Below are 25,293 nucleotides of genomic sequence, written 5' to 3' on the forward strand. Positions count from 1 at the left end.
TCCTACTATGTCCTAAAGGTCATGGGTTTGGGTGGAGTATGTCGATTTTATAGGTCTTTTATCTTTCTAATGCAGTCTCCATTTTGTTTATTCCCGGCTTGGACTGGACCCTGATGAAGATTTTTCTTTCAGCACTATAAATAAACCGGGGTGAATTCAGATGTACTAATCTGTTAAAAAAATAAGCCATAGTTTGATATGACACTTGAATCTTCACAGCGACTACTTGGGTCAATCTGTGAGCTGAGAATTGTATTGTTTGTATGGTTTGTTTGAAAAACAAGAGCCTTGAGATAACTCAGATTCTTCCTGCTTATAATTTTCTAAAAAGCTGCAGAGATCAGCCATCTGATAGCATTGTTTTGTAAGGGATTTGAAAATGGACCATTCTATACAACACCAGGAATGATACCGAAACCATTCTGGTTAGTAGCTTGAGAGGTTGCATCTGGGCTTAATACCTTCTTCTGAATTATTCCAGACTTTTTTCCTTCCAGCCAATACGTTACCATGTCGCCTTTCCCCTAAAATTAAAAACATAACAATAGAGCATTCTAGTAGGGTCAGTAACCTTACTTAGTTTCTGAGGATATTTCCGCCCTACCCATTATGACAACAGAGAAGCAGACTAGCTTACTGCTTTTTAAAATTAAGTTTGACTAGAGTTACAGGCGGCAAGCAATACTATGGATATTAATCAACTCAAACATGCATTTTAATTAACAGAGCTGCAAGTAAAGATTACAAGATGGGTATGAAGTAGTTTTATTTTCTGGGATCCTAAAATTCTTAAGTTAATTTGAAATGAAACATTATTTCCTATTCTTCTCCCCCTTTCAGGACTAAGGATTGAAATAATTTTGAGAAATGGCTTAGATGTGCTTCTGAAATAAGAAAAAAAAACGCATTCTGAAAATCCTCTCTTAGCTTAATAAGCCAGCTAGACCAATCACCCCCTCCTCTCTCAGCCAACTCACCTCACAGGGCTGTTATGGGAAAATAGGAGGAGGATAGCAATAGCACTTAGATTTATATACCGCTTCACAGTGCTTTACAGCCCTCTCTGAGCAGTTACAGAGTCAGCCTATTGCCCCCAACAATCTGGATCCTCATTTTACCAACCTCAGAAGGATAGAAAGCTGAGTCAACGTAAAGCCGGTCAGGATCGAACTACCAAACTGCTGGCAGCCAGCAGTTAGCAGAAGCAGCCTGCAGTACTGCATTCTAACCATTAGGATGGAGTATTGTGTGTATTTGCTGCCTTGAGTTATATATTATTTATAAAATAATAATATATAACTATATTATATAAAAATAATAAAGGTAGGATATACAAAAATATGAACCAGCCTTTTTGTCTATGACCAATGTGCATTCCTTCCTCCCCAGTTTGTGTTTAACAGAATAAGATAACCTTGTTTGTCACTTTTTTCTGTGAACCCCACTGGCACACATTAAAAATGAAATTCTGATGCCCGCTCTCAAAAGAAAAATATATATAACCATACACCCATGCACGCCCATGTACACATATATACATATGTTGTATATATTCGTGTGTGTGTGTGTGTGTGTGTGTGTGTGTGAATCTTTTGTTAGAATAGCTAATTTCTTTTTATCCATAGTAGAAAACTAGTTTTAGAACTTGTCCAAGATAGAAATGTTAAGTCAGATACATGGGGCTAAACAGCCTGGGCTGTCTTGATGTTGTTAGTCACTAACTAAGCAACAGATTGGTTTACTGAAGGTGCTCTAAGTTGTCAATCAAATCATTGGTCACCAACAAACAGTGAAATGGCTGTTTGTAATAACTTGGAGTTTTATTTTAGAATGAAGCTGTGCAGATTCATCAGAACTGTGTCAGCCTTGTACTACATGCAAGTTATTCAAATCCATTCTTAATTCCAACACTTTGCAAGGAAGCCAACAAGCCATATGCAGGCTTTGCATTGCACATATTCTTTAGTGCTTCACTGGATTCAATTAATGAATGCAGCACCTTTGCTATACAGAGCATCTATCGTTCTTAATAAACTCCCTACTCCCTGACAAAAGGCCATGCCTGTAAGGGAGTTATACCTCTGTAACTTTGGAGCAAATTGGAACAAAAGAAGATATTAACCAGACAGGCAGGAGTAGGCAGGGTTCTAGGCAATGAATATACCGGGGGAAACAAACTCCAGGAATTAAATGAATAGGGAACAAGAAAGAGCCACAATTCTAAACCCAGTCAATACTCTCAGAAAATTTAAAGAGCCTCTCCTGGCATCTGCCTTCCAGCTACTTCTTTCTATTTTCTCTGATAGGGCTGTTGAAAGCTGGAAGTAAAAAAAAAGTCATATAGTAATTCTATGTAGTGTTGTGATTCAGTGTCAGCCTGTGCTCCCAGCAGCTGAATCCGATGAATCTGAGGAGGAGGAGGAGGGGTTTGAAGAGCCTTTGGTGTCAGAGGCAGGCCCTGATGCTCTGCAGGACTCTAAGCCTGGCCCCTCCAGTCGTGTTCCTCATGAGGCTCAGCTGTGTGAGTACGAGGTGTCAGACTCAGAAGAGTCACAGCTGAATCTGAATCTGTTCAGAGACGCTAGAAGCAGAAGGCAATCCAGCAGAGCAGAGCAGAGAAAATCAATGAGGCAACTCAGTGAGAGGAGGAGAAGGCAGTGAGAAGCCACGCCTTGGGACTGATAATAAAAAGGGAAGGTGTGGGCAGGGCTGGTTGCTGAAGGCAACCGTTTGGAGACATTCTAAGGGAATCCTGGTCTGTTCTTGATACTTCTGTTTAACTCTTGTTTGTTGACTCTTGTCTGATATTTTGATTCATTTATTGAAGGAAATATTTTTGAACTGTAAATAAATTTGGGTTGGGTTTTCCCAGCCTATTGACTGTAAAAAGGAAACAGGGGTTGTCCCTGACACACAAACAGGGCCGGTCTTAGGCTGGAACAGAACATGTAGCAATTTAAGGCATCGGATTGGGAATGGGGAGAGTGTAAGATCTAGTTCTGCCTTGGTCATGAGGCCAACTGGATGACTCTGAGTCTTTCTCTCAATCCTAGGAAGCAAGCAATGGCAACCTTGCCAAGAAAACTGCAGAGGCTGAGGGCAGTCACCAGGAGTCAAAACTGACCTGAAATCACATACAAACATACACGGCAGGACAGAAGAAGCAATTTCAAAGTGGATGTGCCTTCAAGGCAAGTCAAGGCCAAGGAAGAAGTCCTAGGAGCCTTCCTAATCAAGAATCTGCAGGCTGAACATTTTTTTTTAAAAAAATGCTGCACTGAAATGAATTGGGTGGGTGAGAGGGATAGCTTTGTCTCTGGCACTTTTGCTAAAGTATAATGAAAGTTGATTGGTTGAAGCTATCCTACGTGATGGCGAGAGAAAACCTTTCTCAGTTTTCTTCAACTGTATTTTATAGCTTCATCTTCCAGGACTATAGCTTGAGGTTAAAAATAGATTCTGGAGAACCTCAGCACAAATGAGGCTCTAGGGTGATAATATCTCTCAATACTTTGCCCAAACTGCAGTTCTCAGGGCCCCTGGGGGTAGACATTAATTGCAAATTGGTCTAAGGAGCAATCCAAACATAAATGCAATTCATATTTCAAATACAGACAGGAGGGTGAGAACAAAATCTGCTAAAGAATGACCATTCGTTTCCCATTTGGGGAAAGCTTGAACATATTTACCTTGATTTGTAAATTCCCCCGGCACGCCAATACATACTCTCCAATCTGTTGCAGCAGCTGGTGTGTGCTTGAACTGCACTGTATTTTGAGAGCTAAAGGGAAAATGAGAAGTAGGGTTGCCATCGTTTTCGTAGGTGAAAAATCCATTTTCAAAGACAACGAACAATAGATACCCTGACTCTTAAAACAGATCGTGCTTTTACTCTTATCCTAACCTTCAGTCTTACTTTGAAAGCATCTTGACATATACACATGACTGTCAACAAGGGCTCAAGGCCACAGCTTTACATCTGATAGTATTTGTTAGGTTCTTACAATTGTTGACAGAATGATTTTTTCCCCTGCCAAAGAGGGCTTCCGACTTACACATAACTTCACTTAGAGCTTACTGCTGTTCACTGTGTAAACAGCAAATATAAAGTCTTCCTCTATATGGACCCTTTTATGAAAATTAAGAAATCGGAAAAGCTTAATATCCTTAATTTCAAGACATGTAGTTGCTAAATAAGCTTAAGAAGAAGCTCAGTAAAAGCACTAATAACTTAAATTTCGCGGTCTAACCGAACAAGAGAATGGTATCCCATTCGTCTGAAAGAGCATCTATAGGAAAACCCTGTGACATAATATGTCTAGAGAAGCACTTGGTAAAGTACCACGTAATTTTCTGATTAGCAAGCTAGTTACTATTGATTGGATGGCATGTCTATTTTGTAGATCTATAACCAACTTAAAATGCAAAATTAAAAATGCTCATCAGTGGTTGAAATGAAATCAAACGAAGCAAATTGGGCATGTGGTGCTTGGTTCTGGCCACAATACTATACATTTTTATTAATGACTTGGATGAAAAGGTGGTGGGAACGCTTTTCAAATTTGCAGGCAACACAAGTTACACGAGAAAGCCAACGTTCTAAGGACAAAAGCAAAATTCAAAATTATCTTCAGATCAAACCATGTGACTTGAAAATAATAAGATGAAATTTAGTAGAGAGTTTCGTGGTCAAGCAAAAGACATCAAAACTACAAGTATAGAAGGGAGGAAACTAGTTTACTAATAATATGTCAGAAAAGATCTTAGAATAGCAGGTGATCAGACACTGAATATGACTTAGCAGTGTGACGTGGATTTAAATAGGGTAACTGATGTTCCAGATACAAGGCAAGAGAACAAGAAAGTATAGAAACAAAATCATAGAGATGGAGAAAGAGGTGGGCTATGGTGGCATTTTCAAATACTTAAAGAGAAGTCACACAGAAGATCAAGGTTTGTTCCTTTATTGTCCAGAGTCCCAGACACAGTAATAGCCATAAATTGCAGGAAAAAGGTCAGTGGAACTTTAGGAAAAACTAATGATAAGAAGAAGGGAGGCAATTATCTCTGTTTCATTGGCTGCCTTTAAGCAGAATCTGGACAGTCACCTGTCACGGATTTGGGGACTTCTTCCAGCTGTATGATTCTCTTGCAGAGCTTTCCCCAACTCTATTATTTTTAAATGCATCCCTCAACTTCAAGAATTCTTCAGAGGATACTATATTAGGAAAAATTAACCTAGTAGATCAGGCCCAATGTTTGTCATTTTTTTACTGACTATACTGCCTCCCAGTAAAGAGAGGAATTTGCTGCTCTAAATTTGTTGATCTAAGACAGTCCACAAGTCATAAAAGGTCCATAGTTCACCATCTTTGATTTAAGACAGGCATGTACAACTGTTTTCTATGGCTTTCTTAGCCATATCTGTAGTTTCGTTATGACAGCTTAGGATGGCATGGCCTTGCAGGTAGTCCTTGACTTATTACCAGTCATTTAACAACCATTCAAAGTTATGGCAACCTCAGAAAAGTTGCTTTACGGTTCATGAAGTATAAGGCACTCCAGCCGTTATCAAATGTTGCACTGGGCCTCCAAGCTAAGTAATTTCATTTGGGGCACTTATCATCCAGCTTGCACTTATGACCAGTTGTGGCATCTTGCAATCATGTGACTGTGATTTATGACATATTTTGCTGATTTCCAGCATTTTAATTTTTGCCCATTTCTAGCAAAATACATCCATGCAGGAGAATGGATTCATTTAACAACCATGCAATTCAGTCTTATGACCATGTGATTTATGACACCATGACACAGTTTTTTGACCATGTGATTCACTCAACGATTGCCATAAAAACAGTCCAAAAATCAGGTCCAATCACAAGGGTGCATTGACTTACAACCGGAATAACGCACAACCAAAATTGTCCCAAATGTGGTTCTAAATTGAGGACTTCCTGTACTTTATTAGAGAAAGATACAACAGACTTTCAAACAACTCTATATCTGAATTAATATAATAATAATAATTCATAAAACATGAAACTCAGTCAACTGAACACTCAAATTGACTGGCACTAATGGTTGACACGGGTTGCTGCCAGCATCCTAGGTATCAACCAGGTATCTCCTTAAAATGTAAGATGTTCCAAGTAGCGCAGTTTTTTGTAGCTTTGCTGGAGTTATTGCAGGAAGCTGAAATTTCTTGTTGTATTTTGCAACATTTTTGGACATAGTTCCCAGTGCCCCGATGACAATGGGTATCACTGTTACACGTTTCATCTATAATCGCACAGTTTCAATGGCCAGGTTGCGGTATTTCTTTATTATTATTATTATTATTATTATTATTATTATTATTATTATTATTATTATTATTATTATTATTATTATCACAAGATCACACAAACTGCAAACAACAGCATGGCATTTCAGCAGTGACTCTGGGAAGTAGACAGTAATAAACATTTAAAATGTAAACATGCATCAGCCAAGATAATTAACAATCATCCACATTGCAAGGAGAAAACACACAAAACCAGAACCAGGGCCAAGTCTCTTAAGGCCATACGGAAAGCCAGCAGGATCAGGATCAACCTAAACTCTGAGGGATAATGTTCAAGGGGTCAGGCACCATACAGGAATACCTCATCCTCTGTGCCCTGCAACCCACTGTTCCTTAGCCAAGAAGGCCTGAAACATACCCATCCTTCCAGACTAAGTCAGGAAAGAAATCTGAAGTGGCACCAACTCATAGCTCACTGCTTGATGCTACTGTTAAATACTGCGCTTCACCTTCACTGGTAGATTCCATCCTGGAGGCTGTGTTGACTGTGTCCCCAAACAGACAATACCGTGGCATTTTGGTTCCAACAATTCCGGCCACAACTGGACCTAAAGAAGACAAGTAGAAAGATTCCTTTAGCTCTTGCGAGTCAATTACAGCTTATCGCAATGGAACAACTAGGCATATAGATTACTCACATGAAGAGTAATTGCATCAAAAGAGGACTAAAGGGCAGGGGGGCAAGATGAAAAAAAAGAGAAGAAGGATAACAAGTGATGACCAGAATGACATCATTCTAAGCAGAAAGCAGATGCTTAGCTGATGCAGCTGCACTCGGAAAGAAAAGACAGATGGTACCCCATTCATGCAATAATTCGGAATCCAATCTAAAAAGTTGCTTCTAGTCATGTAAATTGGTTGGCTGCAAGTAGTCTGCATTTAAGCACCAGAGTTACTGAAACTATTCATCGGTGCAAGTCAAGTGAGGGCAATTTAATGGCCAGTTCAAATGCTAGACCAAAACATTTAAGAATGTGAAACGCAAATGATCATTTACTTCCTATTAAGGGAATGGCGGCAATTCCAAGGATTATGCTACTAGTTCTCCCTCTCACTACCACTTCTTCCCGATTATGAATGAATGAAATCAATCAATCTGCTGCCATTTTGTCACTTGATAGATGACACGACTAGTGCTACAAGTACCCAGATTTCACCTTTGCCAGTTGAACATTCATAACCAGCGTCAGTCAGGGAGGTGAACAGCCCAATCAATACCTGAGTGGATTCCTGCTCGAATTTTAAGCTGGGTCTCTGGCTTGTGTGGAATCTTAAATATTTTGCACACCAAAACAAGCTCCAGAGCCATGCTTGCAATTTCACTGGCATGGCGAATGCCATTTTCTTTTGGCACTCCTGATACTACCATATCTGAAAATGACAAAAAGTACATAAAAGCGGCAAATTATAATCAACATTCATGTTGCGGTTGCAATTTCACAGATACATCTAAATGAAACCCAACATGCACACGGTCTGTAGCATCAGGCAGCGCTAAACGGCATTCTCATAGTCTCTACCAAAAATCAATCGAAAAAATAAATCATTTATTTATTTAAAAAAAAGCTATTTCTGAAAGTTTTGTACAAAAAGAAGTAATGGTTTGTTTGAGAAGAGCTTTGCATTTAAGAGAAAGAGCTCCTGGGGAATTTATATTAATTCATAAATACAAAATATAACGAATTTTTGGCATGGTTAAACATTCAGTATGGGAGGGAAATTCATGAATGGAAATGGACAGATTTTTCACAGTTTTATAAATTGGAAAAAAAATAAAAATCCTAAAATACTGCTCTATAAAACCTTTAAAAAAACATACCAGATTTATATAGATTTGCACATGCTTATACACAAAATGACTCGCACACCAGGAAAGCAAAATATTCAGATTACTGAATTAGAGCAGCCCTTGTTAAGAAGTTTTCACCACCTATAGAGTTAGTCAAACACAAAGGTTCTTTAACCAAATGCTAGTGTGGCTAGATGTATCTATCTCATCTTGGTGCGGTATTAATATTTTAAATAGTTACATCTAGAATCTGCCAATGTCTCATTACATTAAAATGATTTATTAAAATACAGATACCAAGCTGTTTTATGACCCAAATAATTCTGAACTATCTAAAAACAGACAAAAGGGCTTCTTTGTAAGCTGGCAAAGCCAGTTTTGATGTGTATTTTCATTATCAGAACCAGATTGCTGACACCGTTTGTGAAATGCATTGTAAACATTCAAAGTACTTCCTTTGCATTCATTAGTTGGATCCAGTTTATAATAATGGTAATTAAGTTAGTCTTTATTAGCATAATCCCGGCAATTTCACTGAGTCAATTTGAAATATAACTATGCCTAACTCCATAGTTGTGCTTCAAGTTGATTCAAGTTAAATTGCTGGGATTTATGTTAATTCATAACATAATGAGTATTGAAATTCATCATCACAGAAAGACATTATCTGCATGACATACACCAGTGTCCTGCCCCAAGTGACTTGTGTTATTGTGCATGTCACTCTTAAATCTATTCTCCCGTGCCTAGCATTGATTGACCCATTCATTTTAATGGCTGTCAACCATCCATATGACAGCTGTCTTAATCCTAAAATCCTCTGGCTTTTAGTTAAGCCTAGCTGCAATATAATCTGAAGAAATCCCTGAATTCTCTGCAAGAATAACCCATCCTAAGAATGCTCTATTGGAAAATGTAACTTCCATACGGCTGCAAGAACCACTGAAAACCACAACTCATTTACCTTACACACAGTACCCATAATACATAATTATACATCCTTATTCCTTCAATTATCCTCTTTTTTATCTAAATGGATCTTCATTTCCATTTTATTGTTCCATGAGTTGATAATATTAATACAGTATGTTGCAGTTTTCTATCCTTTAATTTTTCTGCCTGAGGTTATTATTGGCTTCTGTTACCTAAAGGTAAGGTTTAGAATTAAAGACAGTTGGAAAAACAGTGCTATTTTTAATTTTTAACTCACAGGCATCTCCTATAGTTTCAACTTTGTAGACATCGTAATTATCTATGATTTCATCAAAAGTGGTGTAGAGTTTGTTTAAAAAATCCACAACCTGGTAAGGTGTACTGGTGCTGGAGAGCTGTGTGAAGCCAACAATGTCACTGGAAAGAAGAAAGAAGCAAGCAAGTCACGATGTGTCCCATTAGGATTTCAGAACGTTTTGAAATTGACATGAGATGTTCATGACAAATTGCAAATTCTGATCATGGAACCCTGTTTCCCCCTCTACCACCGTTATCACCACTTTTCTCTGTGCGCCTTCAAGCTAGTATTAATTCCTAGTGACTTCCTAGACCAGGGGTAGGCAACCTTGGCTCTTTTATGACTTGTGGACTTCAACTCCCAGAATTCCTGAGCCAGCATGGCTCAGCTTGGAAACTCACCCTTTCCCCTCAGCATGGCTGGCTCAGGAATTCTGGGAGTTGAAGTCCTCGAGTCATAAAAGAGCCAAGGTTGCCTACCCCTGTCCTAGACTAATCCCTGCAGTATTCTTGGCAACATTTCGGAAGTGGTTTGCCAATGCCTACCTCGTAGGACTGACAGGCTGGCACAAGGTCCCCAGCTAGCTTCATGCCTAAGCCAGGACTAGAAATCACACTCTCCCAGTTTGTAGCTTCCTCAACCACTATACCAAACTGCCTCTCGCCACCACCACCACTAAATACCCTGTAATAATTTGTTGCCATTTTTCAGTCAAATAAATGGCAAACTAAATTGTAAAGAAAGGCATGACCAGCAAAGACAAGCTGTTAGGCTTTTAGTAAGGATTAATGGCAGGGCATCTACAGGATGTGGAAGTATTAAGGATTGCCAAATTCAGTTTAAGAAGTATTTTATCCAATGTGCTTACACCATGTGTACTTTTGGAGGCGGCTGTTGTTTCAAAGCACTTGTGTAGCAGAAAATGAGAAACAGATTGTTTTTTGAGTTGTGCTTTAGTGTTTCTGTTCTCAGCAGCCACAGTTTCTTTCTTAATAATGTCTGACTTGTTATTATTTTGGACGGTTGTTTGAAGAAAGGCAGAGCTGCCTGCTGGATTGCAGCAGCATTTAAGCCCCAGTAAATAAAATAAAATACAGCTCTTCCATTGGAAAAAAACCCAATCATTTTTGTTATTTTATAAATTCACTTAAGTCTTTTTAAGTGTAAAATGACATTTCTACAGAGATATGCTAACATACAATAAAAAAGACTTAAGTAGTTGATGAAAGGCAGATAAGTTAAATGACCATTTTAATTGGTTGACAATTTCATTCCCCAGTAAGTAACAGTCTACTCAATTGAGGCTCTTAGCATTTCTGCCATTCCAACTGCTTCGTTGCTACCCACGGACACATGTGTTCAGTTTTCATCAGTACCAATTATGTGCACTGTGTGAATATATATTTGAACTCCGTATATGTAATTCTGCTTTTACTTTTAATGAATAGTTATACGTAGAATTCTAAAACTCATCGGGGGCAAGCCCGTACCATTGTCTAATTTTATTTCTGGTTACTCTTAATTAAACGGACTTCTGTTATGTAAGCGAAGTTAATTCCTGAAATCCATTCTTAACCTATCAGATTTTGTTTTGGCTTTACTTTTGATCTCCCAAGGATAGTATTGCACTAGCTCTGCCTACTCTGAGCAGTTCGCTGAGAGGATAAATAGTTTTGAGTTTTGGTTTTGTTGCTCAAGTATTGCTTAATTCCAGCCGTGTCAATTTAATTAGCATTTCCATTAGCACTTGAGAACTGAAATTAAAACAAGAAGATCCTTATGATTTTTAAGCCATACTTTGCAAAACTCAAGTATGTTTAAACTATACTGCCCTAATCCTGTAATGTAGCTGCTGAGATTCCAGCAGGTCCCCTTATGTGAAAGGATGTTGTGAATGTTCCATATATATATTTTTAGAACAAAAAAGCCAGAGAGGAGGGGGAGGCTATGCTGAATCATTTAAATTTAATTTACAAGGAGATTAGATAACCTCTTATCTATATATTAGGTTTACATCTGCTGGGTATATAAATCTCTCAGAGTTGTTTTCCCAGTTAGGTATAAATCATGCCAATCTGCAAACAAGCAGATGTAAGCGTAAATCAGCAGACATTAATCTGCAGAATTTTAATGGACTTGCTTGCTGAAACACAGAAATGTACAACTCAGACCGGTTTTAAAAAACAGCAGTTTCTCTCAAGAAGAAGGGGAAAAAAGGGGGGGGGGAGAGATCAAATAACTGTTACATAAAATGCTGTGCAGATTATTTCTCTATAATAATTAGAACAACTTCTTTCTTTCTGCTAGCGCGGCACTATCTCAGTTCCAACATCAATACCGTAGCTTTAGGATCATACAATTAAAATAGAAAAGGGAAGACTTGCTGGAGATTACCAATATCCACACTATTTCACTCTGTTTAATCAATTACTAATCATTCCCATCAAACTTCTTTCTGGTACACAGCTAATGAGCATCTTTTTTTTTCCTCCCCTCTGTTTTTCAAAACACAGAGAACCCAATCAAGACTGAATCCTTAGTATGGAAAAATAGGATGCTTTAACTCTTTGGATTGCCCACAATACGTTCTCTAGGATTCCATGACAACTTGAGGGTGTTCTGTGAGAAAGGGGAGGGCAGGGAGGGGAGAGGGAGAGGTGAATGAGGTCCATGTTCTCACTAGAGTTTTTCCCTCTTGATGAGAAGTTCTGAGATGGTTCTTTTAAAATAAGAGGTGGCCTGAAAAAAACGTGCATACTCCAGGCATGAAGGATTTCCTTGGCGTAATGAATATAGTGCCAGCCTAGCTAGTCAGTTCTCCCCAGGAGTTTTGTGGGGCTTGGGAAGCCATGTGAGATATCCAAACCAATTATATCCCATACATGCACATACTGTATTACACACCCCTAAGGATCTTACCCTACTTTTCCTTTCAAAGTCCAATGTGGAATGAATATGGGCACCATGACGTAAATAATAACCACACAGCCATTGTTTCTTTTAACATAATTAAGGGTAGTTAAGATGGCAGAAGAGTATTTTGTTCGTCATAAGGAGATATAGATGTGTGCCAATTTGTGGGGTTTTTTTAAAAAACAGCAACACATGAACAGGCATTGTGTTCTTGCGTAGTAGCTTTCTATAGTTCAACGTAATACGCAGTGCTGTAACCGTAATGCCAATTGCGATCAATGAAAATGTATGCCTGTAACGTACTTTGCAAAACCTCTTTTAAATCTTTCAACATTATTCACGCACTCCAATTAGCTTGCGGTTCAAAAGTAATTCTTACTTACCTGAAAAATATGGTGGAATTTACATAACTTTGGGCCTGTGTTGGTTTCCCCTGCCTTAAATCATCTGCAACTTGTTTTGGCAACATACCTGTTTTATATAATTAATGCAATTACTATTGCTTTCATAACACGGCAATTAAAACATAAAAAACATGTTCACAGTGAGAAAAACTATGCCTAGCTGAAATATGCAAGTATCTCTTTACATAGCAAATCAACTAACTATGCTTCAATTTACATCAAGAACCTTGAATAAGTTCCTTTATTTTAGCACTATCAAATGGATGTTAAATTTCTTTTCCATTTCTCAGGTTTCTAACTATTAAAAAAACCCAAAACATCCTAAAATGTGCCTTCTGCATTGTATTTATTTTTCCTACCTGTCTCTTGAATTAAAAACGTACGTGTTTCTCTTTATTTCTAAGTAGCTACACAGGGGTTCCCAACTCCTGGTCCATGGACTGGTACTGGGCCGCGGCATGTCAGCAACCAGTCCACACAAACAAGCAAAGCCCCATCCTTGGGGTGCAAGCAGCACACAAAATCCGTGGAAAATCCTTTCTCCATGGAATCAGTCCCTGGTGCCCAAAACATTGGGGACCTTTGAGCTATAGCACACTATAAATAGATAACAAGCAGCTAAATCTATATCCTTCACATCAAACAATTTCCTCCTTTTGCTTCTTTGTCCTATGTTAGCTTTTCATTCATGTGTGCTGGGTGTCAGGCTTTTTGGCAGCCGACTCAATTCAAAACAATTCTTTCCATGCAAGGTTCTCAGAGTTTTCTTCCCAATATTTATTTATTGAGATGAAAGATGGATGAAATTACAAAAAAAAAACACCCCACAAAAAACCAGCAACTGAAAATTTCCGGTTGAGAACACCAATACTTAGGGGCAGAGACTTTTTTTTTTACTTTTGGCTTCTTTTTGTGAACTGTTAGATAACGGACAAACTGTTAGATGGTTATTACAAATATTTCTCCTGAAACCTTTTCCATCTATACTGGGTTTTACTGAACATTAATCATTAGTGAGCAATAATAATTGGATTATATACTGGGACACTTTGAAAACAATATATTGAAGCTTTAGTTTTCTTTGATGTTTTCACTACAGGCCGAAATCACAACTTATTCCAATTTAGCAATTTAACTGAGTTAATTGTACCCCTTTAAGCAATGCAGGTAGCCAAAACTAAGTGAAAATGGCATATAATTTTGGCAAATCTGAATGATGATGATCAAAGAACAAATAAATTTAAGAGTGTTTCCAATGGAAGCTTAATAATATATTTACCTTTCCTTATTTGTCTACTTTCAACAAATGTCCCCTTTCACTTGTTTCTTTTCCATGTCTTTTCCCTACTTTTACTAATTTACCCTATCTGATGATATTGTAAAAAGGGAAAGTCAGAATACTTGAATCACTAGGGAAATCTAAAATCTGTTTTTAACGCCGTATATTACTCACTATTTCTCAAAATAAATTGTATTTCTGTTGATGTTGATGACTTACTATACAGCAACCGGTCTGTCTTCTGTTTTTCATATGTTAAATCCTGTGTTCTTTCCGCTACTAAGACTTCCAGGTGCTTGCTGTATTTCTCCATCTAGCCAAAATAAAAATGCTTTCAACTCAAGCAACTGCAGAGCATATTCAATGAGAAATAATCAGCTATCTATTCACTGGATTTGCCTCGCATTGCCAACAGACTCCCGAGAAAATTTTTGCCCGGATTTGCCCACGCATCTTCTGCAACAAAACAGAGGTGTGAGTCTGAAATCATGTTGATGCCACATAGCAATGATGAAAATGTTTAAAGGGGGCTCACATATACCGGTAGTCAAGAAACAGTGCCTCATATTTAAGCCTTGGCATCCAGCACTATATGTGTGTTGTGAAGTTTTATTTTTTATTTTATTTTATTTTAATCCCATTTATATCCCGCCCTTCTCCGAAGACTCAGGGCGGCTTACAATCTAAAGCACAATGTGCTTAGCAGTAGCCTTCATTCTATGTATATGCCTGCTTATTAGGGCTTTCGCTCCCCCCCCCCAAGCGGCATTATTACAAAGTCAGCTTAATTGCCCCCAACAATCTGGGTCCTCATTTTACCTACCTCGGAAGGATGGAAGGCTGAGTCAAAGGATGGAAGGCTGAGTTACATTTCAAGTTCCCTTTTTATTTTCTCATAGAGCCTTTAACAAATGCTATAGTATTGGAAACATTGTGGACAAGAAGGAGAAAATGAACAACTTCCTCCTGACTTTGGCTATTATCATTTTTTGTTAGCACTGGGCAGCTGCTTTGAACAAATGAAATGTCTTGTTGACTGCTAGTAGATCTGGGCTGTAAAATTTTGGATGACCACTATGGAGCTGAAAAGAAACTCAGAAAACTTTCTTTGGGGCCATAGAGGTCACCAGATTATTTTGCAGCTTAGGTCTGATAGACCTAGTCTCCCCCCCCCTTTCTCTTGTAGCTCATTCTTATAAGGAGTGAAAGCTGGACCATACGAAAGGCTGAGTGCCAAAGAATTGATGCCTTTGAATTATGGTGCTGGAGAAGACTCCTGCGAGTCCCTTGGACTGCAAGGCGATCAAACCGGTCAGTCCTAGAGGAGATCAACCCTGACTGCTCTTTAGAAGGCCAGATCCTGAAGCTAAAACTCAAATACTTTGGCCACCTAATGAGAAGGAAGGACTCACTGGAGAAGAGCCTAATGCTGGGAAAGATTGAGGGCAATAGAAGAAGGGGACGACAGAGAATGAGGTGGCTGGATGGAGTCACTGAAGCAGTAGGCGTGAGCTTAAATGGACTCCAGAAGATGGTAGAGGACAGGAAGGCCTGGAGGAACATTGTCCATAGGGTCGCGATGGGTCGGACACGACTTCGCAACTAACAACAACAATCCTCTCCCAACAAATGTGATACAGTCCTGCAGGAGAGTCAAATATGCTATTTCTGATGCAGTCCTTTTCTTGGACAACAGCATCTAGGGAATCAGTCTTTTTTATTTATTTACAAATGTCTCTGAAAATAAAAGCTTACTTATTCCCTAGAAATTATGAAAGATGGATACTAGAAGGCAATGACTGAGCAATGGGATCCATCAAGAATATCAACAGCATAAGATGGATACTTAAATATTTAGTGTAATGTAAGCAGAAAGGTAGAAAGGGACGCGGTGGCTCAGTGGATTAGGATGCTGAGCTTGTTGATCAGAAGGTCGGCAGTTTGGCGGGTCGAATCCCGAGTGCCGCGTAGCAGAGTGAGCGCCTGTTACTCGTCCCAGCTTCTGCCAACCTAGCAGTTCGAAAGCATGTAAAAATGCAAGCAGAAAAATAGGGACCACTACGGCGGGAAGGTAACAGCGATCCGTGCGCCTTTGGTGTCTAGTCATGCTGGCCACATGACCACGGAGATGTCCTCGGACAAGAGCTGGCTCTTCAGCTTTGAAACGGAGATGAGCACCAGCCCCTAGAGTTGGAAACGACTAGCACGCATGTGCGGGGGAACCTTTACCTTTACCTTAAGCAGAAAGGTAGTGTCACTCTTTACAAAACAAAATGCCTTATGATTTATAGATTGTTTCACAGGTAGCTGTGGTTATTATTATTATTTTGTTAAATTTAGCCACAATCAAATCCAGACTATAATGGGTTGTAAGAATAACCTTGAGGAAGACGAGGAAGAGTTAGATCAAAGAAATTTCATTCCAAAGCAGAAGTATAATTTGAGAAAGCATCTTAGACTTGACTTGCTTAGGTCAGGGATCTCCAAACTTGGCAACTTTTAAGTCTTGTGGACTTCAACTCCCAGAATTCCTCAGCCAGCCATGGGAATTGAAGTCCACAAGTTTTAAAGTTGCCAAGCTTAGAGACCCCTGCTCTAGGTCAAGAGAGGAAAGGGGGATGACTATGTCATATAAGCTTACTGAGGTATGCCTGACATTCTCTCTGCCTCCATGGGCTGGACAAGCTAAAGTTTCTGAGTGGTGTTAAAGAGTAGTTTCTTGTAGAGCATGCTGCAGTAATCAAGCCATGAGATGACTACAGCATGAATGATTGTCTGAAAGGCATCCTAGTTTAGGAAAAATGCAATTGGTACCCCAAATGAAACCAAAGCCCCTCCTGGCCACAGCCACCACCTGCTCCTCAACCAGGACCCAAATCCAGGACTAACAGATTGTACACTACGTTTTAATGGGGGAAATCAAACATTGCTCAAGTGATCATAAATGATACTCAGCGGAGTAGAATTTTATTTATAATTTTAACATGCATGATAACTGTATATCCCTCACTACATATCAGCCATAGTAGGAAGACCAGATCAGGAGATTAAATCTACAGAAAGGTTAAAACTACTTTTATTGGCATTGGCTATAAAAACTGAATTTTCCAAGAATGCTTGTGCTTTGTCTCCTTCTTCTATTCCTTTTACCAGTAGTTAAGTCTGCCTCAGCTGCTTAGAAAAGTTATCCTGTAGTTTTGGACTTTAAAAAATGCTCCAGCCCATTTTGCCTATGTAATGGTTCTTGCATATCTCCATCAAGTGATGGAGATACAGGAAAGGGGGTAAGAGAACTAAGAAAGCGGAATGTGTAGGAGTGACAGATCTCAATTAGGCTTACTTCCAGATGCAGAGTCCAGCTAGTAAAAGTGGCATAGATCGTTGGAAAACATCAATATGTTAATAAAAGTTTGAGCACCTGCTTCTTGTTATTGCTTTTTTCTGTGCATAACATGGGCTACCTCAATATTAGCAATATTTAGCTGAACACGATAGCAATAAATAACGTATGTGGAAGGGACCACATTGGGAAAGGTCACTATAGAACATTGTAATGACTTTCAAATGAACTGAAAGGTTGGAGACTTGGAAGAAAGAAATCTAATATACAATTAGTGTAATAACCTTGTTTCTTACCAAAGTCATCATCATGTCAACTGGACTAACTTTGTTTGGGTTCATTTTGTACAACAATTTCTTGGCTTGCTCAAAAGTAAGTCTTTCTGATGGATTGCCTTTTCTACATTTCCTGATGAGCTGTCACAAGAATAAAAGAATATAGTATTCAGTCATTCCAGTTCAACACACCTGTCTTTTGATCTTTTTTTTCTATCATTCATCAGATTTTATCCAGCTAAGAACGTTGACAAATCCCAGTTTCATTCAACTCCAGATATAGTCTATGTGGAATTCGGTCATACTTTTTCCAGTTTTGGACACGCCCTGGCTTCTTTGTCTGCTAATAGCTTCCTATACATAAAGCTGAATTTATGATTTTTTAAAAAGAAAAATGTTATACAGACCGATCAATCTACTCTGAGCAGCTAATAATCAAATTATAAAATAAGAAACTATAAAGAAAAGTCAGCCCTCATAAATCCGAAGAACAATAACTAAAAATATCTAAACCTCATCTACTTAAATCAAATACCCACTGAGAAAGGAGAGTTTTCATAGCTTTTTAAAAAGCCAAGAATCCAGCCTTAGCTTTAGATCCTCTCCAGACGAACTAAATATCTGAAAATAAACATGTACTCCCATTTAGCTCATCAAGGTAATTCCCAAGGTAATAAAACCTGGGCAAATCAGGAGTATGGCTAGGTTGGGGTGGGGGTGGGGATTTAACTTTTCTCCTAGCAACAGGCTCAATGATTCCTCTCCTCAAAATCTATTATGAGCCTACGGTTGGTCTTGTTTCCTGTTCCTTTTTATATATCAGAGAATTCACTTGAATTATTTTATACTTCAGTTTTGAAACTGAGACAAATCAGAAATAAACCAGATCATATGTTATTGCTAATGTATTGAAAATAAGCCTGAGAATTTGGGTTACTTGCTTCAGCACAATCTAATCAGGAATTAGCCTATGATTACATTAGCAAATTATTTTGGAGCAAGAAATAACCATATGCAAATGCCTATTTTTTAATTCATTTGGCTTTACAATCTTCTAATATGAATCAAAATAGAGTTTTGACTGTTGTTTTTGCTAGCTAATTCCAGTGAAATGGATGAGGTGACAAGGGACTCTTGTTAGTGGTTTTTTTAAATAGTTAATATCCTCAGTTCTTGAATGTTTTAAAAATTGTAGAAGTGAATCTGGGAACAAAATATTTAATTCTTTCCTTCCATGCTATTTCTCAGATCCATGTACGGTGTATTTCTATGTGTGTGTGTTTGTTTGTGTGTCTACAAACATACACATGCACACTTATTCTGGGAGATGCTCTTAATTCTTTTGGGAAAAATACATTTTGCAGATACACTATTGGATGGCTGAAATATCAGAGCAGTTGCTTCTAGGGTAATTAAACAAGAGAAAAATAATAAAATTAAAGTATGGCACAGTGATTCTTAAATGATGAGCAAACGTTTGAATTCTTTTTCTTTTTTTAAAAAAAAGATCCATCCTACTGACATATTTTTTGGCTCACTGACAGCTATCTTTTGAATGGAAAAGCCAAAGCTCCATAATTATTAAATTTGATTGTGGGACTGACAGATTATAACCAACAGAAGTCTTAAACCTCCAAGGACTGCAAATTAGCTGCACCATTTGCTGCCTTCTGTTTCTGTGAGACAAGCTGAATTATCAGTTTGTGACAATAATACCATTTAAAAAAAAAGCATTAATGCCATTCACTGTTTCATGGCATTTAAATGAGAAATTGCAAGGGCAACATTAGTTGATTTGTGCTTTTAACAAAACCAAAACATTTCATTTCTTCAAAGGGAGTATGCACTGGAACCGTTAAAGTTGTCAGCTTTTATGGATCGAACAAACTGTGTGCTTCGTTTTGTCTTCAACAGCAACTTGGCTTGCAGATACTGTTAAGTAAGGAGGAGTATTATTATCATGAAATAATAATGCCCATACTAAGGCATAAATAGCAGGCCAATACAGTGATTTTTAGGGAGATAAATTACACTCGTAAAGAAGACAGTAAATATTCCAAATGTTAAATTTACCTCTGTGTATTCTGTGGCACACGGACAAGCATTTTCAGATTTTTCAGATATTAGTTCTGCCAAAGGGAGGCACAAAGAATACTTTTCTGAATGTGTATCATCCTTCTGCAAAACACAATGTTAGTGTTTTTTCACACATAGCTATACACATATAGAAATAGAGTGAGTGGGAACAGAGACTATTGCATTAGATCAGACATGTCAAACACAAGGCCCGGGGGCCGGATCCGGCCCGCAAAGTGGTTTCATGTGGCCCGCGAAGCCATCCTGGAAACAGTGAGGGAACGGCCCCCACTGCCTTGGCCCTGGCCCAGAGACCCTCCTTCTGCCAGAGACCCTCAGATCTGTCCCACTCCTGCCCAGGCCCCCAGAGGCACCCTTGATGTGAACGATGTAGAGCTGGCCACGCCCACCCAGTAGGCCATATGCACTGTAGCCACGCCCACCCAGTAGGCCACGCCCACCCTGGCCATACCCACCCGGCCCCCTGAGGGCAACTGCAATACTGATGCAGCCCTCAATGAAATTGAGTTTGACACCCCTGCATTAGATGTTAGAAGTTTTGGGAACTCTTTTGGGACCTGAATGCTTTGGCTATCATTCTTTGCACAATGCACCTAGCTTTATGGCCCTGCTTATCAAGGTTCGTAGGATGGTAGATGTATGGACTCACAAACTGGGTTTGTTATAGTTTTTATTGCAACTCTAGTCTGGAAAAGATGTTGCCCTTTTAAGAGGCTGACTTTGCACATTTGAACTATTATTGCACACTTCAGCCAATGTATGTAAAAAATTCTATAGGAAGGTCCCTGCCCATCATTGCTGATCCCAGACTGAATTATAAATTATAGAATTTTGAAGGGGAGTTCTAGGTGCATAAATAGAAATCTTCTTAAATAATAAAGGATTTTGCTCTAATTTCTTTGGTTTCTGTTTACTTCCCGAGTTGTATAAATAGGCTTAGTTAGCTTTCTGGGAAACCACTTTTCCTTTAAATGCAGTCCATTATTTTCATGCAAAGTGCTGAGCTATGTTCCTGTTGAATGAATTACATCTTCTGCTTATACATGGTTCACATGGTGTGGTAGGATGGAGGGTTTGTTGTCACTGTGTGTTGGGGGGAGAGAGCATGGGGGGAGGCTCAGCTAATCTCAATGTACACATGTTGTACTTTGACAATAAAGGTTTGTTTGTTTGTTTGTTAATTAATTAATTAATTAATTAATTAATTATTTTACTGAACTGCCACAGCTAAAGAGAAAGCAGGTATCAGAAATCCAGTGGATTTACCCCAAAGATAGCAGTATCTTCAAGGACCCCAGGACCAGCAAGGTTAACTTTAATTAAGAACCATATTTTATATCATTTCTTACCAGCGTTGAATCACTTCTTGTTGCTATTTCTAAAAGAATGATAGCGTAGCTGTGGAATTGAAACCAAAACATTATAAGGTAAGCAGAAGTTATTAAAAAAATTGAAAGAAATCAAACAGACTCTAATCTAGGTCAGATTAATCACAACCAAGTCCTCTGAAAACAATAAAACTTGAGTTTCCTTGCTCTCAAAGAGATGGTGTCATATAAATAAGATGAGCTGAATACAGTAGCCTTGTCTCTATCATAGATCTCATTAATGAAGCCTTTTCATCACAGCTGATTGCTGCTTTGTCTCCTTTAAATATTTAGTCAACTTCCCTTACATAATCATTTCAGACTATTAATCCTAGGCTTAGTACGTATAAACATATTGCAATTTTTTACGGCATATAAGTAGTGCACTGATATTATTTCATGGGGTCAATGTAAGAAGATAGGCAGAATTAAAGAGGATTGATTAGAAATAGACCACGAGTATGTAACATCTCCAGTTAGCCAGCAGGAGAATTCAAGTTCTCTGCATAATTTTTTTTTATAGAGTTATCTACGTGTATGTACGTTTTGTGCACTACTAAAAAAAGGACCAAACAACGTAGGCTTCAGTAAATTAATAATCACATCCAGATTATTAATTTGGATTAATCATCTATTCTATGAATAATTAAAACATGCAGAGAAGCATAGAAACTGTATCCTTTTTCAGAGAAGGATCAGGCCTGAATATGAAATGGAAATGGCATTACCGTATTTTCCGGTGTATAAGACGACTTTTTAACGCATGAAAATCTTCTCAAATGTTGGGGGTCGTCTTATACGCCCAGTCGTCTTATACGCCGGAAAATACAGTAGTCGTCTTTTGAATGAAGCCTGGTGCTGGTAGGATGGTGGCTGTGCATCTATCCTTCCTTTACTTTACCTCTCGGTGCCTTTCGATATCTTCAACCATGGTATCCTTCTAGGTTGACTCAGAGGACTGGAGGTGGGGTGGGCAGGGTATTGTGGTAGCTTTTCTCCTTTCTTCCAGGTTGATTCCAATCGGTGGTGATTGGGGAGACGAGGTTCCACCCCAACCCCTACTCTGTGGGGTGCTGCAGGGATATTCTCCCCTCTTCCATTTAACATCTATATGGGATCACTGGATAAGCTCATCCATCATCATGGGATGAGGTCAGTAGGCTGATAACACCCAACTGTACATCTCTGTCTCTGGAGAATTAAGCAATGCTGTGGACATCATATCCTAAATCTGAACGTTGTGAAGATATGGATGGGAAACAACAGGCTTCAACAGGCAAGACTTACTGGCTTTGGGTTTTGAGGCCCTCTGATCCTAGGACTATACTATCTTTGGTCCTGAATGGGGTTGCATTGCCCCAAACAGACCCTGTGTACAATGTGGAGGTCCTCCTGGACTCATGATCCTACTTGATGAGGTGGCAGTGGAGACTAGAAGGACCTTTGCGCAATTGCATATTGTGTACCCATTCCTAGATCGAGGAGGCTTACTCACAGTCACTCAGGTCCTGATCACCACCTGGTTGGACTACTCCAATGAGTTCTACATGGGGCTGCAAGCAGTTGTGTGTGTCCCTTGCAAAGCCCGCTTTATATCTCTGCTTCTCAAGCTGCACTGCTCGCCATTTTATTTTCAGATTCATTGTCAAGTTGCTGGTGCTGGCCTTTAAAGTTCTTCATGGAATAGGACCAGGTAATTTGAGAGACAGCCTCTCCCCAGTTACATTTGCTCATCCCACCAGATGCATCAGAAGAAGGTATGTTGAGGTTTCATCATCTAGGGAGCTAATTTGATGGACCCTATGTGATGGGCCTTCTCTGCAGTGGCGTCCACGTTGTGGAATTTTCTCCCCACTGAAATGAAGTTGGTTTCATGTTTTCTGAGCTTCCGAACATCCTCAAGATCAGGTTGTGTCAGCAGGCCTGGGGATCCTGGCAGACGGGTAAGCTAGTAAGCTGGCACCATTATTGTTAACATTCCTTCATCTACGTTTTGTACTTTAGCTTAGTTTTTTGTAGTTTTTGACGTATAATGATTTTTTTAGCTATTTATTTTTATTTTAGCTATTTATTTAGCTATTTATTGGGTGTTTTAACTTGTAAGCCAGCCAATGTCACTAGTTTTGTGTAAATCTGATCAATAAAAAGTAAAGGTAAAGACTACAGAAGAGATCATCCCAAAATACAAATATGTTTTCTTGGGTTTAAGCATACCATAAGTTATGTTCTCTAAAATAAATTGTTTATGGTATCTGCCGTTATAAGGAGTTATTGATGCCACGTAGCCAGGTGGAAGCATCCCCAGACTATACTATTGCACTCTTGATATCTGAAAACGTTATGTGTTCCACTCAATTTTACAGATATTCAAAAACTAAATCACTGTCTAGAAGTGTATCCTGATCTGTGCCAGTGTTTCTCAATCTCAGCAGCTTTAAGGTCTTAAAAGTTGCACAGATGTTAAAATTGCTGAGGTCTTAAAAGTTGCTGAGGTTTAGAAACACCAATTTATATGGTATTAAAAGTGTAGCCGATTACAATAAGCACTTCATTCCCTCTATCCCAGAATCTGAAGGTATGCTTACTATTTAAAAAAATTTTTTTCCATATTCACTACGTCAGTTTAAAACCCATGAATAGTAGGTGTACATCCAAATTTTCTAAAAGGTTTATCTTGCAGCACGTAGAGGCTGTGTCAGGTTATTTCACGGATTCACTAAAACATAGTTTAGCCAAGGCTGCCTAAACATTTGTGTGCAACATACCTTGTTAAGCGGTTGGGGTTTAGAGGATTTGTGGACGGGGATGCATCTGACTGGCCTACAGTTATTACAGTTTTTTGTGCTCCGTAGAGGAAATAATTTCACAATCGTTTCCTTCATGGTAATCAGGATTATTCCCTCTGGCAAAGATACCTCCACAGCTGTCCTGCTGATTCATCTTCTCGGTGATGAAATAGGATCAGGCAAGGCTTAGATAGAGTGGAGCCTTACTTGCAGAATACGGGGGGGGGGACTTAAGAAATGCACCAGCATCTTCAAACATTTAGCAAATGCGTGAGGCGACTAAGAGCTTAGATGGAGCTCAGCAGGTTTGAGAATGGCTTATTGATTGGTCAGCAAATGAAATGGGAAGGGTAATTTTACGGTTATTCTCCCACGCTAAAACATTCTAAAAATATTGACAATCTGATTTCCAGAGCTCTGTGCTTCTCTGCAGAAGTCATCCTATGTTGGTGGAAGGGAATGCAAATAGTAACACAGCAACAAACGAGCAAATTTCCCTTGCATTTTTCATGCATTGATTGTGACTGAAGGGGGCATTCATTTCCTAAAAACCATCACATATGGCTTAAACCAGGGGTAGGCCACCTTGGCTCTTTTATGACTCGTGGACTTCAACTCCCAGAATTCCTGAGCCAGCTGGAATGCTGAGCCAGCTGGCTCAGGAATGCTGAGCCAGCTGGCTCAGGAATTCTGGGAGTTGAAGTCCACGAGTCATAAAAGAGCCAAGGTGGCCTACCCCTAGCTTAAACAGTATATGCTGAAAAGAAAAAGAAAAAAAACCTCGAAGATAATATTTTGATCTTCTTGCCTATCTTCAAAACAAGCAGCCACCCCAGAAATGTAAAAGTGTGTATGTTCATTCAATAAAAACAATAAAGCAATCCATATTTATAGATACAGGAAAGTAACCATAAGTGCACTTATTGTGCTCACCTATATACATCTGCAGCAGGGGTTGGCTCAAAATTTGGCATGGAGTGAGCTTCAGGAGCCACATATAATTGATGAGCAATGTTGGAATTCATCACTGAATCCTCTTTTCTGTAGGACTGTAAACCATAGTCTGCCACAGAGAAAAGAAACAAAGAGATTGTCTTTCCCTCGATGTTTTGCAATCTATTTTAATCCAGAACCATCTAAACTAGACTGTGCAAATCAATACAAGGGCGTTTCCGATTTTAGAACACAAATGAATTTCTCTGCAAATTTCTCCGCCAATTTTGGATAATGAAAAAAATCCTCCAACAAGAGACTATTCATGTTGTTCTACAATCCAGGACCAGCATTTAGCATGCAAAGTTTAGCTGTGGCTAACTTCAGAATGAATTTGAGAGCTGTTGTAGAGAAGGTGTTGGAAAAAAATGTTTGTCACTGATAAACATTAACATATGATGTCACTTGAAATTGGTCTCATTTGTTCTCAGTAATAGAGTCATAGAGCCAAATCTGATTGATAATGTTAACGT

The 25,293-nt window shown here is 38.9% G+C and overlaps 1 protein-coding gene across 1 annotated transcript; it reads right to left on the bottom strand.

The window, feature by feature from the left end:
* Positions 1-872: 872 nt before the first annotated feature.
* LOC308662754 (atrial natriuretic peptide receptor 2-like) lies at positions 873-14,350 on the bottom strand (the record flags this gene model as incomplete). The annotated part of the gene is made up of 8 exons (XM_081318895.1): positions 14,182-14,350; positions 12,663-12,750; positions 9,346-9,485; positions 7,565-7,717; positions 6,796-6,894; positions 6,397-6,443; positions 978-986; positions 873-884 (listed from the first exon to the last, which is right to left on the bottom strand). The coding sequence occupies exons 1-8, from the start codon at positions 14,273-14,275 to the stop codon at positions 873-875; spliced, it is 642 nt and encodes a 213-aa protein (XP_081175021.1). The 5' UTR covers positions 14,276-14,350.
* Between the last annotated feature and the right edge of the window lie 10,943 nt (positions 14,351-25,293).

This window comes from Vipera berus (genome assembly GCF_964194415.1).
Source record: "Vipera berus genome assembly, chromosome: 2".
In the NCBI taxonomy this organism is placed as follows: Eukaryota; Metazoa; Chordata; class Lepidosauria; order Squamata; family Viperidae; genus Vipera; species Vipera berus.